Below are 17,635 nucleotides of genomic sequence, written 5' to 3'. Positions count from 1 at the left end.
CGGCGGGGGCGGGGCGGGGCCGGGGCGGGGCCGGGACGCCGGGGACGCGCTGACGTCACGGGCGTGGGTACGCCCAGCGCGTCGTCCGGCGCGGAGCGGGGCTGCCGCTGGCAGCTGTCGGTGGCCTTGTTGCGTGAGCCGCGGGGTCCGCGTCCGCTCCCCCCGCTTTAGCCCCTCGCTGGTCCGGGCCTCGGCGGACGCCAGCCGTCATGGTGCCGTTGGCGCGGCCGGCGCGGCCCCGCTGAGCCTCGGTGCGGCGGCGAGCGCGGTTCGGGGTCGCCATGCCTACCCGTGAGTGGGCGCAGGCCGGGTGGTCGGAGGGCGTTGGGGGCGGCCCCGGGGGCGCTCGCTGGGCGGTGGGCGCGGCGCGGCGGGCCGAGCCGGCCGTGCGGGACCGTGCCAGGAAGTGCCGCGGGCGGCCGAGTTACTTTCGTTTCGACGCAGCTTCTCCGGGGCTGTCGTGAGCCCGCTGACAGACGGGGAAACTGAGGCCCGAGCGTTGAGGAACACGCCGGGACGCGCGTCCCGTCGGTGACGGAGCTGGTGGTCACCGAGACCTGTATTGGGGCCCAGAGTCCGGGCGCTTTCCCAGCCCACCGCTCAGCTTGGCGGGACGTAGGGGAAACTGCCCGTAACTGCGGCCCCAAGGTCCAGGCCTGAGGCCAGGCGTCCCCGGGTGGGAGGCGGCGCCCAGAGCCCTTCGCCGCGGCCCGCAAGTCCTCGCGGTCTGCACCGCATCCGGGGTGGTTGAAGGACTGCCGCTGGAAGTCTTTAGCACAGGCGCCTCGAAGTGCAGCCCCTGGACTCAGATTTACCTGGCAGCCCATTAAAACTGCTGGCCTTGGACACCCCTAGGTACACTAGCTAGCTCGCAGCGGGGGCCCCAAGTCGGCCTGTCCAGAGAGCCTCCCACCGAGGTGTTACTGAGGGACCCCGAGGTTCAAAAATCACAGAGTAGTGGAGGCTTTTTGGACAGCTGCTGTACCACCTAATAGAATGACCCAGAAAATAGCAATGTGACTTTAACCCAGTGGCCCATATGAATTTGTATGAACTGGGATAGCTACTGACCTGGGAGTGAGAGTAAGCACTATCCTAATTGATTTGAGATTCAAGTTAAGGCTCTTTTGAGTGATTCATATATACTGTGGAATCTTTAAACACTTGTGAATATGTGTCTTAGAATTCAAAACTAACTCCTACTAGTTGTCCATGTTTTTATGGATGTATGGAACACTGAATTTCTAGGTTCAAATACATGGTTTGTCTAGTGGTGAGTAAAGAGACATTATTTCCTGACATTAGAGAAGTTTACCTAATAACTGGCAAAGTTTACCTAATAACTTCACATCTTTAATCTTGATGTGGAGATTACTTTCAACTTTCCAAGTATTGAGTGGATTTTGTTTTCTTTACATAATGTGGGTCCTTAACTCATGTTTTGAACTTTGTATCCAGTAAATATGTTTACTAGATACAATCATTGGTGGCTTTGTTTTTTGTTTTAAATCTAGAATGGAGAGGTATCACCATTGTCTTCATTATCATTTTTTAATTTATTATTTCCAAAATTATGTTTATATTATTCAGTGAATGAGATTAGCAAGAGGGCATAAATGACTATTTCAAAAGTTGAGACTTCAAATGGAATTCATGTAAAATGCCAGTCAACATCCTACAAAATAAACACATTTTTATTTATGTTCTAGAGATAATATAACTTCATAGATAGGATACAGAAAACTTGTTCCTCTAAAATATTTAAGTCACTCTGCAGAATTAATTTAGGATGAGCTGTAGTGTAGTTGGCATAGTTTAAGATTTCACATTTCACTCCCTGACTGGAAAGCAAGTGAAATATTTATCTATCATTGTTAATATTTGTCCTGGCTCATTTTCTGTGACTGAATAGAAGTGTGCTCATATGAAGAGAGTAGGATTTGTCTTCCTTTGCTGATCAGAACCATCAAAATTGCTGGGTAGTGCAGTGGACTGTACTATTCTTAGAAATTCTGCATAGAATAAACTTCTAATATAGTAAGTATATAAGCAGAGAAATAAAAATTGTCACTTTCTTTAGGAATGCTTTTAAGAAGAAAATTTGGTTCAATTAGCCTAAGTATTTTTTAAATGTTAATTAAATGATGAGGATACTTATTTATTTAGGAGTTTTAGTTATTTACTTATTAGTTATTTAGTTATTTATTTAGTTTTACTTATTATTTAGGAGTTTTAGCTAAATAAAGGTAATGTTTTCTGTAAAATTGGTGATTGTCTCTTGGATGTTTCAGTTGTAAAAGCAACTCTTGCTCTAAATCATATAATTATTCCATTGCTATTTTGTTGTTTATTTGGGATATTAATAGTCACTGAAATTGATGTTGATGAGTAGAATCTAGTTGAACATGGTATAGCCCTAATAGCTAAGCAATTGTATAAGGTGTGGATGTTAATAGTAGCTTCATAGGAATTATTTTGGAGATATGCAATCTCTTTGAGAAAGCAGATAGCTGGAAGGATGTGTGACAGGAAGCTTCTGAGCACAGAAACAGTTCTGTGGTCGTACTGTCTATTTCCAGTCTGTAGTTTGAATCAGTCATTAGGCATAGATTTCAAGACTGTGTTACTGAATGATCTTGTCAAACCTAACAAGCGTTTAATTTTATACATGATTTCTCTAAAAGCCTTTATTTGATTCTCCATGCAAAGGAAATTAAGAAGCTTTCAATTTCAGAGGTTTTTCACACTTTGGATTAGTACTTGACTTGGAAGGAAAGTTAGTTTCTTAGCTTAATCTTTTTTACACATTCCCTCTCCACCCCCAATCAGGAGACTAAGAATCTGAGTTTTGGTGATTTTTCCCTGAGGTCACAGGTGGAGTACAATGTGGACTTGAACATAGATCTGGCTCCTATAATCAGTAATTGCAGTGAGCATAGATATAATGATAATGGATGCAACAAAGTTGATAATAATCTTTCCCCCTTTGAGTTACATTAAAACAAACATAAGTTAGGCCAAATTTTAAATCAAAATTTCTGTGCGTTTACAAGAACATTTAACATTTGCTTTGGCTTCTGTCTTGTCACAGGAATCTATAGGAAGAAGGCAGTGGGTCCCACTGGTATGCTAAGTAGATGCTTGATGATATGGCATAGACTCAAACTTTAGTGAAGTACTTATAAGGAAGGGGTTCTTTCACGTGCCTGAAAACAAGTCCATTAAAATATGCTTTTATTAAATATGGAAAGTTGTATATTGACTGGAAGATTCTAAACCACTCAGACACTGTTTGCTCTTAACTGTGCTTTCAGTAATTGTATGGTTAATGTATTTGGGTATTGGCATTGACATCTGGGCAGATTTGCTGAGACTGTGGGAATGTGGTTATGTTTCCACATTTGTTTGTTTTCCCCATGGTTGAAGCTAATTATTTTAAACTGTTTTTTCAGTTCATTCATGAAACAAGTCCAAAATGACTTGTGAAGTGAAAGATGGGTGTTAGTTGAAATGTTCCCTTTACAAACGTATAACATATAAGCTTGACCTACACATTCATATTACTGGCTTTGGAGCCTTTTGTGTTCCTTCACATTCATTCATATTCTCATTCTTTCTTACTCCTCTCCTTCCTTTCCTCTTTTCCCATCTCTCCCCCATGACTTCCATCTTCCTCCACCTAGCACCTTTGTGTTGCCAGAGTTAGAGCAGAAGATTTTTCTTTCCCACAGTGACCTTGGACTTGACATTGCTTTGGTTCCTGCCAGGGTCTTACCTTTTTGAATGTTATGCAGAAAAGCAATTAATTTCACTGAAAATGTGTTCAAGCTGTCACAATCACAGTTACAATAACTATTTTATAGGCATACTAGCAGTTTCCAATTTATTGCTTGCTATAGTTTGCTATTAATATTAGGAATTTTTGAATACTGATTGTAGCTAGGCTTAGTATACTTTGCACTTTACATGAATTATCTTATTTAACTCTCCTACTTTGGGAAAGGTCCTTTTCAACCTGTTGTAGAGGTGAATTAATTGAGGTTCAGGAAAGTTAAGAACATGCCTAATGATAGTAAATGATAGAGCTTGGAACTAACTGTCTAGCTTCAAAATTGCACTTATTTTTTCATACTACACTTCTCTGAGCCAAGGCAAGAGTTGAATCAGAGCCTGTGAGTTTTTTTTTTTTTTTAACTGCTACTGTTGCTTAGTATTGGGCCCAGTTACATAGTGGGTATTTGCTAAATGTTCAGTGAATAAATTGTTGAATCTTGAGTCAGAAAAGCTAATCTTTGGATAACCTGAAGTAATTTTTTTTTGGTGGAACAGTTTTATGAAAGTTTTATAATTTATGATTAGGTTTTTACCAGAAATGCCTGTAACATGTTTGAGGTCTGAGATGAAAATACAAACAAAGGCCTGAAATAAATGGGGGGTTTTCAATCTTTTCACTAAAGATATCTTGGACCAGATGATTTTTATTGGAGTTGGGAGTTGGCAGCAAGGGGCGGTCCTTTGTATACAGGATGTTTAGTAGCAGCCTTGGCTTCCACCTACTAGAAGCCAGTAGTTACTCTCCATAATTGCCCCCAAAGTTGTGAGAACTGAAAGCATTTATAAACATTGCTAGATGTTCCCTGGAGGACAAAATTGTACCGGGTTGAGAACTCCTGATCTAAATGTTTAATACTGGTTAAGCTGTGCTGCATTGTGATCTATCTGTTGATGCAGCGAATTATGGTAGTGCTAGAGTATCTTTGCTGATGTGTCACCAGTGATGCAATTTTTCCTAGGAGCCGTCAATTGACTTGGTGTCATGGCATTTCTGTATCCTCCTCCCTTCTACTAGTGATGGTCTAATTTTGGGGGCCAACAGAGGTGAGGCAAAGAACCTCACCCCCCCACCGGCACCAAGGCCAAATTTGGGGGCCAGCAGAGGTGAGGCAAAGAACCTCACCCCCCCACTGGTGCATAGGCCTATCCACAAGTATGGCTATATGCTGGACTGGTAGTCAGTGACGGGTATGATCCAATTGCAGTGGTGTCAACCTAAGACAGGAGGCTGATGCCTAGAGGTCAGTTTTCCGATGACGGGTAAGAACCATATGTTGAATTGGACAAACCTAACAGGCACGGTCCCTAGCCACTTTGCTTGTTGCTTAAGTAAACAGAAGGGAGGAGATGCTAAGAGTCAGCCAAGTATATGATGCATGGCATTTTTGGTTGAAAGGTGATGCCAGCTAGCCATTGAGATGATATGATTATGTTAAGATTTGCATTCATATGGATATTGGACTCCTGCTGTTCACCTTGGCCTGCTACTGGACTCCTGGAGAGTTCCCATTGGTTGGGGAAGTACAGTAGGAGGGAGTTCCGGGGAGGAACTTGCTCTGGGGGTGCCGGGAGAATGCCGCTGTGTGTGGATCAGTGATCTTCCCAGGGGGCATACAGATTGGTGGCAGTTTCAAAAAATAAAGTTTGTTCCTGCTTGAGTGGCTCGTGATTTTGTGCCCAGCCAGACTGCGGCAGTTACTCTCCATAATTGCCCCCAAAGTTGTGAGAACTGAAAGCATTTATAAACATTGCTAGATGTTCCCTGGAGGACAAAATTGTACCTGGTTGAGAACTCCTGATCTAAATGTTTAATACTGGTTAAGCTGTGCCGTAGCCTGTGGCAGCTTCCTCAGCCAGTTCCCCAGAGATTGCCTTCTTAACTCAGGGCAAAGTCTTTTAGGGCTGATCTGCTCAGCAGCCATCTGTTGGGGCAGGTAGGGTCTTGCCTGACCCTGGGCAGGGACTGCCTGTATCAGGTTCCTTAGGGAGCCAACATGGGCAGGTTGCTCTTCCCCTTACCTTGTTTTTCCATGTCATAATTTCTAGGAAGTTCTGTGTACCTCCCCAAACTGTACTGTGTGAGTAGTAGGACAGATGGCAGAAGGAAGTTTTCTGGGGAATTCAGTCTGCCTAGACTTCTACTTGGGTAATTTGTAATGGGCAACTTTAAACAAAAGCAGCTGCAGCCATCTTTTTCTAGTTTTCTAGGGCAGTGATTTCCAGTATCATTGCTCTGACCTGGCTCCACCTACACACTCTTAAAAAAAAGAAAATCCTTTGTGTTGGGGAGGTAGAGGTTTTTTTTTTTTTGAGGGTCAAGTGAAGATACTAGTTCTGAGTAGAGATGGTACCCTGTACATGGTTCAGTTCTGGTGTGGAATGATCCATTTGTCGTGTACAGTGTTCCTGTGGTAGTGAGATGGATTATTTCACTTAGCATGATATCTCTAGATCCACTCACTTATGGATTACAGTAGACAAATCCTGTGATTCTATGTAGGTCATCGTGTGTTTGTGTGTGTGTGTGTGTGTGTTTGCTGTTTATTTATTGCTCTTTACCTTTAGATGTTAGATGGCATGACTCATTACTTAGGTATTTTCATCATACCTCTGGAATCATACAGTGTTTCTATCATTTCCATTACAGGCTCCATTTTTATATGTCAGGAACTCTCTCCTGGAGGAGGCCTGTGTAGGAAGTGAGCATTCCTTTGTCCTCTAGTGGTAGTAGAAAGGTTTTTATTGAGATTAAAGGAAAGGGGCCTTGGACATTCTGAGAAATGGAAGGGTACAGAAAATGCCCATATGGTCCCCAAGTGATCCAGGGAGGAAAGAGTGGATCAGAAGATATGCCAAGAGCTATTCATCTGGGAAAAGGGTCTTAAATATTTTTGTTAAATGACCCTGTTAAGAATCTGTTGAGAGCCATGATTATTCTTCCCCAGGGGGGAAAAAAAACAAAACAAAACAGATTTTCTCACAAAGTATGCATATAATTTGAAGCCATTTAAAGACACATGAGGTGGCTTTCTTAGAAAAACAAAGCAGATCACCTGAGTGGAGTTAAGATTATCATTATTTGCTAAATATATCATGCCATATTAAATACTTCTTTCTTCTGCTTTTGTTGTATTTTTCTATATGCTCTTTTCCTTATTTTTTTCTTAAAATTTTCTGTTATCCTGTTGACATCTTTTTATTATATAGATGAATATTTGGTAGACTTTTTTTTTTTTATTTTAGAGACAGGATCTCACTGAGTTGCTTAGCACCTCACTTTTGCCGAGGCTAGCTTTGAACTTGTGGTCCTTCTGCCTCAGTTTCCCAAGCAACTGCAGTCTTGTGCCACCATGCCTGGCTTGGTAGACTTTTCTAAAATTGATACTATGAAGAGAGGTGGTTTTAAGAATTGCAGGATCACCAGAGAAAGGGACATACAGTAGAAGAGGCAAAAGTGTAAACTGATTTAGCTGATCTGGAAGCAGTTTGAAAATATATTATTAAGTGCTTTAATAAGTTTTGTATCAACTAACTCAGTAATTTCACTTTTAAAAATATAGTACACCAAGATTTCTGCATCAAGATGTCTGTCGTAATATTTATAAAATTAGTGAAAACATGGAAACATCCATAATGCAGAAGTGGCATAAATGGATTATAAAACATCCTTACAACAAAATATCATGCAATTATTAAAAATGATACTTATGGAGGTGCTGTGATTCTAATTTTTAGTTTCTTTTATAATTTGTGTTTTTCATATTTTCTACCATTAGCATTTGTATTATCATAAAAAAAGATGCTTGAGATATTTTACAACTTTTTAACACATTTTCAGAAATTTGAAGTGAAAAATTAAAATATTGCATTAAACTCATTCTTCTGTTAGCTTGTAGAAAAGAACTTTGAATATCTATCACATAATGTGTTTACACTGGCTTGGGAAAACAGTGTATTGCCGTCTGATTGTTGTCATATGCTTGGGAAATGGAAAATTTTTGAGAATGATGTGAGCAATGGTTGATGGACTATGTTCTCAATTTGGGAGGAAAATAATGGGAATTTTTTTTATCATTTGTATATTTTTTTAAAGGAAGAAGAAATAATTTCTGCCTGATTAAGTGGTGACTTCAATCATGAAAACCTTAAAGGCTGAGATGAATCATTATATGGGGGTACAATTTATTATGAGTTTGTAGGGTTTGTGTTCCTTTTTTGAAATGATTATGCATTTTATAGAGGAATACAGTTCTTGGGAAGTGTGATCACAAAGTGAATGCTGATAATTCCTCCTATGATTAATATGTCAAATTTGTCAAAATTCTATCATCATGTGTGGAAAGTTCCTTCAGTTCTTGAAATGAGCCAACTCTCAAGTATGTTCTGAAGCAAATAGGAGCTAATACTCTTTTCATGTAGAATATCATATTTTTTCCTTTTTCATAATAAATTCTTGCTCTCTAACTTTAGGTATTATTGGATGACAATAATTCAAGTTTTTATTGAAGAAGCAATCACTACTCAGGTTTTCTTTTTTCATTGTGCCTCTGAATCATATTAGCCTGTTCTAAAAAAGGCATTAAACCTTTGCTCTTCAAGAGGGGTTCTGTCTAGCTGCCATTATTTTTGCTTTTATTCTTGGTTTTGTGAATTATTCAGATCTTCCCTTTTCTTTTTATACCTGAACTCCAGGATTTATCTGCTGCAGTAGTTTTCTGGATAATGCTAAGTAGTCTTCACACCCCTGCTATTTAATTGGTTTTTAAACAACTGTCTGGCCAAGTTCCTGGAATTGTAGTTGCAGTTAAATTTAAATGCATCTTAACTCGTGCTGAGCAGAAAAATGAATTGTAAGGTGTCCAAGGTTAAGGTTATTGATTCCTGGGATCTCACAAACTTTGCAAAAGGTACTGTGTCAGCTTAAAGGACTTGTCTGCAAGTTGAGAGGAGTAGCCCATTTATGACATCTGACTTAAATTGATTTATTTTAAGAACTTAGTTAAAAGTATTTTTACTAGCTGTTTGACTCACTAAATGGAAAAACATAATATCTTCTAAGAATGTTTAGATGCAATAGGATTTATGAAATCATGCTTTAGAGGTACAAATGTTTTATGGACATGTTGTTAAAATCATATATTGGCAGAGAAAGATAGTTGCTTCTGGCTTCATCCCATTATCTGCTTCAGTTGGTTCTAGAAGGGCGTTTGAGAGGGGAGGATACAAATGTAGGCAAACACATAGCAGCTAAGATTCTGAGTCTGGATATCTGTGGCTTCTCTTATTCTCGGCTAGATTGGACTATGTGAGTATCAGAGGTTCAATTTTTTCATTTTTCAGCCAGGTTAGAAATATATTTAAGTGACTTGTTCACTCTGCCACTTTTTCTTTGATTCCATCCTGGTCTTTGCATTGTCTTCCATGCAAAAGTATTGTTGAGAGGCTGTCCCAGGTTTGTCTTACTGCAGCTGGCTTCATGAAATGGACTGGTTAAAGTCCAAGACAGTGGTGACAGAAAGACAGGTTTCTGAACCACTTCAGTCAGTTCTGTTTATCACATTTTTACAGTAGCTTCTTCCTTGGGTGCAGGATCCTCATTGTTGGTTCCTAAAGATTCCATATTGTTCTTTACCCATATTGGAGGGTGGTTCCAGGAAGGCTTGAGATGCTTTTAGAGCTGAGGTTTTCACAGTGCCTTGCATGGACGTGTAATAAATAATAAAGACGTGTAGAAAGGATGCTGAAGAGTCTTGAGTAGGTGGTCCTGGTCACTCAGCCCAGCTTCAGCTGGAATGGCTCTATTTTTATCTTGTTTATTTGTGGGATTTTGCATTTGATTTTAGTAGGGAGCTATAAGCTATAAGATGTTTCAGAATCAAAAGCTTGGGAACCTAGAGGCAAAAAACAAAGTCATTTAACTAATGGTGTCTGACCTATTTTGCTCTAATGATCTCCAAGACTGAAAATTTTGTAGTCATTTCAGTGATAGACAATGTGGCTATGCTTTTGGAGTCACACATGTTCTCTTCCAGCTTTGCTTGTTTTCTTGTTGGCTTTCTTTTAGGGACTCATTTATTTAGTAAACATTATAATGCCCACATTTGCAAGACACTGCTAAGTGGAGAATACAGTTTAATAAAGCAGCCCCTAGCTTCCAAAAATTTATTCCATTTATTAAAGGGTGTATAGGTAGGTATAACCCTGAGAAGGAAGTGGCAAGCATCATGAGAACGGGCTCTGGGGATTCAGGGGAAGAGGAAGGTAAGGGGAAAATGAGTGGAAGATAACCTCATTGACTCCCAAGTTTTTAATTTTATTTCAACAAAATTGACACAAGAACATTAAAATGGATTGAAAATAATAATCTAGAGCTTATATAGTATTACATTAATATTATAGTTGTAATTGTATTATGATATAACATAGATGTTCCACATCTGGGACAGTGGGGCAGAGTGTTAGGAAGGTTGAGTGTCTTAAAAACTATTACAGAAATAATGAACACAGGGGAAGTGCTGGTTTAGGGATAATGTTTGAGGTGAGTCATGCAGGTGGATATAACCTACAGGCAGTGGAGGTGACATTAATACTGGGGAAGGTGAAGATTTGAAATGCTGTGTGTGTAGATATGTTTTTATATATTTGGAGAGAAATTAGTTATTTGTCTTCTGTTCAACACATTTTTACTGAACACCTAATATGTGTTATGTACTCTGCTAGACACCGAGGATACTGTGTTATTTGCATCCTGGGCATGTGGACATTATCATAGACATTGTCCTTGCCCATTGAAGCTTAGTCTGGTGGGTATGAGGGCTATACCTGTTTCCTTCACTGCTGTATGCATAGCTTTTGCTATAGGCAGTCCCTGACCTATGCTACTAGTCAGTGTGAATGAGTGAATCGAGTAAATGTAAAGTATGTTAATACAAGAGAAGCAGGTTGCTGTGGAAACATGGAAGTGAGGTTGGGGGAGAGCCGCTAGAGGTTATAAAATTATAATAGTCTGAGTGAGGAGCTTTGAACTTGGATGGTGATGGTAGGATAGGATTGCAGTGGACAAATGTGAACACTAATGAGGAAGTAATTGATAAGATTAATTGGATGAAGGGTAGAGGTAGGAGGAGGAGTCAGGATTCACAGGTTTCTGGCTTTCTCCTGTGAGTTAATTGCTCTGGTTTTCTATAAGGATTTTTTGGAGGAGGAGTAGTTTGGGAGAATTGAGTTGGAAGATGAGTCCATTTTAGGATATGATGAGTGTGTGGTGCCTTATGGGCATTCTGGGTACATTTGTAGGAATAACTGGATAAAATTACCAAAGGATAGGTTGTGAAGAGGCTGAAGACAAATCTTCCAGGAGCATCTTCATTTAAGGTTAGAATGAGACAGGAGACCCAAAGAGAGCAGGTAGGACATTTTTGAAACAAATAGCATTGCCCAAAATGTTTGCATGACAGGGTTGTGCAAAACTCAGATGATCTTCCATTTGTTTTTTTTTTTTTTTTTTGTTATTGTTGTTTTTTGTTTGTTTGTTTTTTAGAATTTGAATATTCAAAAATAGCAAGAAAAACAAAAAGTGGGTAGTCTGGTATAGTTTGTTCTGTGCTGTTATAAAAGAGAAAATTTGTGAAATGTTATGGCTCACAGTTTGCTGTATGTATGTTCTTATTACTACTTCCTGACTAGGGGAAGAGATTGTCAAATTATACTTGGGTGAGAGGATGTAAACTCTTAATTGTGCAGTTTGCAAGTAGAAGTTAGGGCACCTCCACATATGTAATCTAAAACAAATCATGTAAAACTAACTAAACTGTTAGTGATTTATCCTGCCTATGCTGTCTCGTTTGAGTCTCATCATTGTGTATCTCTGAAAGAACTGGATGATTTGCTGGCAGCAGATATAATGTGTATGTGAGGTTACTGGAGATCTGCTTATTTCAAAGAATTAAGGGGCAGTTAGAAACTTACAATCATCAGTGAGCATCACTCCTTCCACAGTGAATGCTACTCTCCTTTCTGTTCCTCTCTGATTGTTACTATGTATTTGCTTGGCATGAAAGTGAATGAATTCTGTTCTCTTTTTTGAGCAACACAGAAATATTAATATTCTTTCCATTGGGTTTCCCATGATATGGTGCAGCAACGTGCTGATGGAAGATTGAAAAATTGTTATAGTCCTTTGTATGCTGGTTCAGAGAACATTAGCAAAGGCTGGGTGTAATTGTGGCTTAGTTGCTGTGTTCTTGCCAAAATGGCAATTGATTCAACCATTCTTAATATTTTTATCTGAAATTACACTGTAATTCAGCACATGAGTACCAGCATAGAAGTGAGAAAATTTTCTATGGATTCTTTTTATTTTGAAGAGTAAAATAAGTTTATTTTTCTAGTTGCCATAATAAACAGAATAGCACAAACATGCAGCTTTCCAAAGATTCTTTCTTTATATATAATGGTACTAAAAATGGGTTTGTGTATTTGTATTACAAGCCATCACTAGTAATGACCCTTACCTTTAAACTTGAGGTAATTTAGCAATTCATTGAATTCCTAAGGTAGCATCAGATTTTAGATTGTGATCCATTTAAAAATATTGATTAGCAAAGATTTGATTGCCTTCTTGGTATATATTGTGATCACTGTGTGTAGTTGGGATAAATTTTTTAAATGTATATATAAAATTTAAAGTATTAGGCTTTTGACTTTGTATGACCTAAAATCTCAAAATGAATTAAATGTTTAGAGTTTCTGTTTCAGTTGGAAGTTTAGGGAGAATATATTAAGTATAGAAACTTGAGTATTTAAATTAGTAATAACTTTTTATTGAACTTTCCACTTAGTTAAGTCTGCCAAGCATATCCTGTATTATGTCTTGCTGTCTTCAAACTGTGGATAAATTATTCAAAAATGTATTCTTTTAAGATAACGTAATTAGAATATTACCTTTCATTTCAGTTATTGTTTAACCAGAGAATTTAATCCTCTCAATGCAAATGAAAATCTTTTAACATATGGCATAGATGATGTGGGTGTTGTAGAATCTATAAGAAGAGTTAGTGCTGTTGGTATATTAAATGTATTTCTTCTAAAAATAATTTTGGAAGTTAAAAACACTCCCACAGATTTAACACTTTTTGTTACTCTATGACTAATGAGGAAATCAAAAGTTTGTTAAAATTTAAATAATTCAGGAATTGTAAAGTGGTTTTGGATTTTGCCTGAAATAGCTCATATTCTACTTGTGAAATGTCAGAGGACTTATAATTTTAAATAATCCAAACCAGTCTAGTTAGTTTAGAGATCCTAGTCATTGTCGATGATAGATTTGCTGTATTTAATATGGTAACAGTTACTATCTTTTGACTATGGGTTTATTTTCTTAACCTATATTGTCTTTTTTACTTAAGTAGACACAGTGCTTTTGTTAGAGCTCAGCTAAACTGCAGAAAACTCCACTTATATCTATTATTATTAATATTATTCAGGTTTTCTTAGTGGATAATAGAATAGTAGTAGTGTTTTGAACTGTGACCTTAGTATTACAAAAGCATATTGAAGTCACAATAAGGATATTAAAGAAAGAATAGATTTTTAAAAATGGCTTCATTGATACAGTTTTAAAGATTATTTAATCATAACATTAATCTATGTTTTTTTAAACATTTATTTTTTAGTTGTAGTGGACATAATACCTTTATTTATTCATTTTTATGTGGTACTGAGGATCGAATCCAGGGCCCCGCACTTGCTAGATGAGCGCTCTACCACTGAGCCACATCCTAGTCCTTAATCTATTTTTAAAGTATGGGAATACTTTATTTTTGTTCAACAAAAACTTTAGAAGGTAATTGAGAAGTTTTGGGAAATATAAATTCCCAGATTTATATTTCTTTCCCCCTAGATTTTGATTCAGTGGTCAAAATAAAAGATTCAGAAATTCCAGTTCTTTTAAACCTTCTTGTTAGAGATATTAATCTCTGAATTTTTAAACTATGTGATACATTTTTAAGTTTAAAAACCTGAAAGTATCCCTTACCAGATTCCTATAATTAAATTAAATTTTTTTTTTAATGTGGCAAGGGAGAATTAAATAGACTTTTCCTCTGCATGCTCAAGAAGACTGCCACCTTATCTTTGCAAAATTAAAATGGGTCCTTGGCTTCAAAACTGAAGCTTGCTTAAGGGTATATTTGCTGCTAGAATTTTATGAAAGACTCATAAATATGTCCAGTATTTTCCTTGTTAGTCTTGGGACACTCTTACCCAAGTGTGTCATGCAATTGGAATTCATAGCACACTCTGTAAGGGAAAACTTCTAAGACATCCTAGACCCAGCTGTGGCTGTTATGTTGGGAGTTTACCAGTAACTTCTTGTAGAGGCACTCTTAATAGCCACATTAAGGCTTCTCATTAACCTATAATAAGAAAAGAAGATAATTTCTGGAGCTGGTAAGCTTTGTAATGTGACAGTTTCTCAGGTAGTTCTCTAGAATCATACCTGTTTTTTTTAACCTCAGGAGAGTAGATGTTAATAATTGAATAATATTTTGATAGCTGCAAAACATTTTGGCTATGTTGCTTTAGTCTCCAAATTAGTTCATATATTTTTTTTAAGTGCCATCTCTGGAAGGCATTGTAGTACACAAAGTGTTTAGAGCACAAGTTTTTAAATTGATAGTCTAGCTATTGTGACCTAGCACCAATTACTTTTACCTTTCTGACTCTCTATTTTTAAGTATTAGTACCTAACTTATAGGGTGATTCTGAAGATGGAGTAAGATAAAATCTAGAATGTAGTCAACACTAAAACATTTGTTGAAAGCTTTTGGAAAGAATGAGACTGGCAGATGAAGGGTATATTAGGTCCTGTAGCTATTAATGACCTCTAGGTCTTTGGGTTTTTCATTTTGAACTTTGTCCATGAAACCAGAATTTGTGCCTCTGTCAGACACTTGGGTTTATTAATTGATGTGGTACTAGTTTGTCAGGGCTGCCTGTGACAAAATACCACAGCTGAGTGGTAGATAGTAGACATTTATTTGTCTCATAATTCTAGCGGTGAAATCTGAAATCAAGCTGTTGGCAGGACTGGTTCCTTTGAGGATTGTGAGGGAAGGATCTTTTCTAAACCTCTCTCTGACTTGAGATGTCCATCTATCTGTAGTTCTCCTGTGTACGTGTCTGTCTCCAAATACCAGTTGTATTGGATTAGGGCCTGCCTTAATGATCTTACCCTAACTTGATTACCTCTGCAAAGACCTTTTCACCAAATCTGGTCATATTCCATGGCATTAGGAATTAGTAATTCAAGATAACTTTTGTGTATGTGTGTGATGGGGGATATAATTCAACCCACAATAAGTGTATTTGAGATATGAAAGTGGAACTGATTTTTTTGTTGACAATGTTTTAATTTTTCAATCTTGCTCATTTGTAAAACTTGGATGTGAACTGATGGTATAATTACTTTTTCTTTACTAAGACCAGATATTTATTTTTGCTTTGCACCAAACTGTCTCTAAACTCAAGTGAAGCACTTGAAACAAATTGGTAGATTGAGGAAAAATTCCTTATTTCCTTGTTTCAGTTATTTTTGTATTCTATTCTTGGGGTGGGAAAAGAATGCTTCAGGTTGGTTGACTGAAATAGCAAGGAATGAATTAAATTCTCTGGGGGTTGACTTAAAGTCTTTTTGGCATTTGAGTTAATTTCAGGATGGCACATGTCTATTAAATAGAGAGTTTAATGGTCTATGTGTTATATGAAATCTTATTTGCATTAATTTTTTAGAGCTGCCATCACAAGGAACCACAAACTAAGTGGCTTAATACAACAATATTTTCTTCTCACAGTTCTGCAGCCCAGAAATCCTAAATCAAGGTTTGAGTAGCAGCAATGGATTTCACCTTCGAAGGCCCTAGGAAGAACTCTTCCTTATCTAGCTTCTGGTGTTTGTTGGCAGTCTTTTGAGTTCTTTGATTGGCAAGCGTCTTCCTTTCTTCAGAATACCCATGTCTTAATAAAAAGTGGTATAGATAACACACAGGACATTTTTCCTGTGTGTCTCCATATTTTTCTTTCTCTGTATACAATAACAGCCATTGAATTTAAGGCCTACCCTAATCCTGTGTGGCTTCATTTTAACTTATTACATTTGCAAATCCCTTACTTGCAAATAAGAGGAACTAGGGCTAGGATTTCAGCTTTTTTTTTTTGGCAACACAACTCAGCCCTTACAGTTGTCCTTTGCTTTTAAAAATCAGCTTTACTTTAACTTCTCTCTTTAATCCTCCAGTTTCCACAAATTGATGTACTTGAGCCTGACAACTCATAACCCTCCCACTTGTTCTGACCGTTTGCCTTGGTTTTCTAGGAATATGATTATGCTCCCCCCTCTTTGTCCTTGTTTCAGTAGTTTGTTTCTTGACTTACCAGTTCAGTTTTATAAGAGCTGTTTGAAATTGTTGGACTGTCTATCTCATAACTTAAAAAGAGATTTCATCTCCAGAAGTTTTTGTAACTGGAATTCATATTATCTCACTTTGAATGCATATTATCTGTTCCACTTTTATTCTGTCTGTATAGTCACTTTTTCTTTTACTAACATCAAACCTTCATTTAAGTACTTGAAATATGAGTATTACATTAGAATGAAAAAGTGAGTAAGTATTTGGGGGTTTGTAGGTATGTTCTGAACGAAGCATCTTACAAATGGTTTAATTAAGGATACTATATTAATAATAATGTCTATTCTCAATGTGTGATATAAAAATGTTTTATACTCACAGTCCTTTTAATATGTTCATTTTGCCTTATGTAAACTTCAGTCTTTTCAGTAGCATATACGGGAATATCAGAGTTTTTCTGTTTTTACTTCTAACAAGTTGGATGTGCTACATTCAGATGTCTTCTCGGAAAGAATACAGGCTCATTATTGTGGGTATAGATTTGAACTGTAAAGGTTCGTGTGGTTTTAGTGTAGTGTTTTGTTGACCAGGAATATAAGTAGATTTTCTTGCCAAGTACATAACAAATTAATTTCTGAAGGGAAGTATCAGTGTAAAAAATGAGAAAAAAATGGGAATAAGTTATTAACTAACTGAGTCAGAGCTTCTTATTTTAACTTTCATTTCTGGTGTACAGTGTGAGGAATTGCTTTGCACCAAACTGTCTCTCCAACTTTTGCTGTATCCTTTGACCTATCAAAAAGCAGTGACAGTAGGAATGTGCATGGAGTAGACTTGGAAATAGGTATTTGCCGCAGTCTGGCTGGGCACAAAATCACGAGCCACTCAAGCAGGAACAAAGTTTATTTTTTGAAACTGCCGCCAATGTCCGGTACCGCCCGGGAAGATTTTTTCCACCCACGCGGCCTCCTCTCGGACCGCCCCGAGCGAGCTCCTCCCCCGGAACTCCCTCCTACTGTACTTCCCCAACCAATGGGAACTCTCCAGGAGTCCCGTAGCCGGCCTAGGTGAACAGCAGGAGTCCAATATCCATATGAATGCAAATCTTAACATAATCATATCATCTCAATGGCTAGCTGGCATCACCTTTCAACCAAAAATGCCATGCATCATATACTTGGCTCTTAGCATCTCCCCCCTTCTGTTTAAGTAACAAGCAATCTGGCTAGGGACCGTGCCTGTTAGGTTTGTCCAATTCAACATATGGTTCTTACCCGTCATCGGAAAACTGACTTTTAGGCGTCAGCCTCCTGTCTTAGGTTGATACCACTGCAATTGGATCATACCCGTCACTGACTACCGGTCCAGCATATAGCCATACTTGTGGATAGGCC

The 17,635-nt window shown here is 38.1% G+C and overlaps 1 protein-coding gene across 2 annotated transcripts in view; it reads left to right on the top strand.

Moving 5' to 3' along the window:
• The first annotated feature begins 79 nt into the window (after window positions 1-79).
• Window positions 80-17,635, top strand: part of Efr3a (EFR3 homolog A) — a 92,476-nt gene continuing 74,920 nt past the window's right edge. The window contains exon 1 of one of the 2 annotated variants that reach the window (XM_027950284.2): window positions 80-291. In XM_027950284.2, coding sequence (XP_027806085.2) covers window positions 282-291 — 10 coding nt within the window. In that variant the 5' untranslated portion in view covers window positions 80-281. The remainder of the gene's footprint in view (window positions 292-17,635) is intronic. The other variant, XM_027950292.2, reaches the window with a different exon arrangement.

This window comes from Marmota flaviventris, chromosome 15 (genome assembly GCF_047511675.1).
Source record: "Marmota flaviventris isolate mMarFla1 chromosome 15, mMarFla1.hap1, whole genome shotgun sequence".
Lineage (NCBI taxonomy): Eukaryota > Metazoa > Chordata > Mammalia > Rodentia > Sciuridae > Marmota > Marmota flaviventris.
The sequence above is the reverse complement of the archived record's forward strand: the minus strand, read 5'-3'. Positions and strand labels throughout refer to the sequence as shown.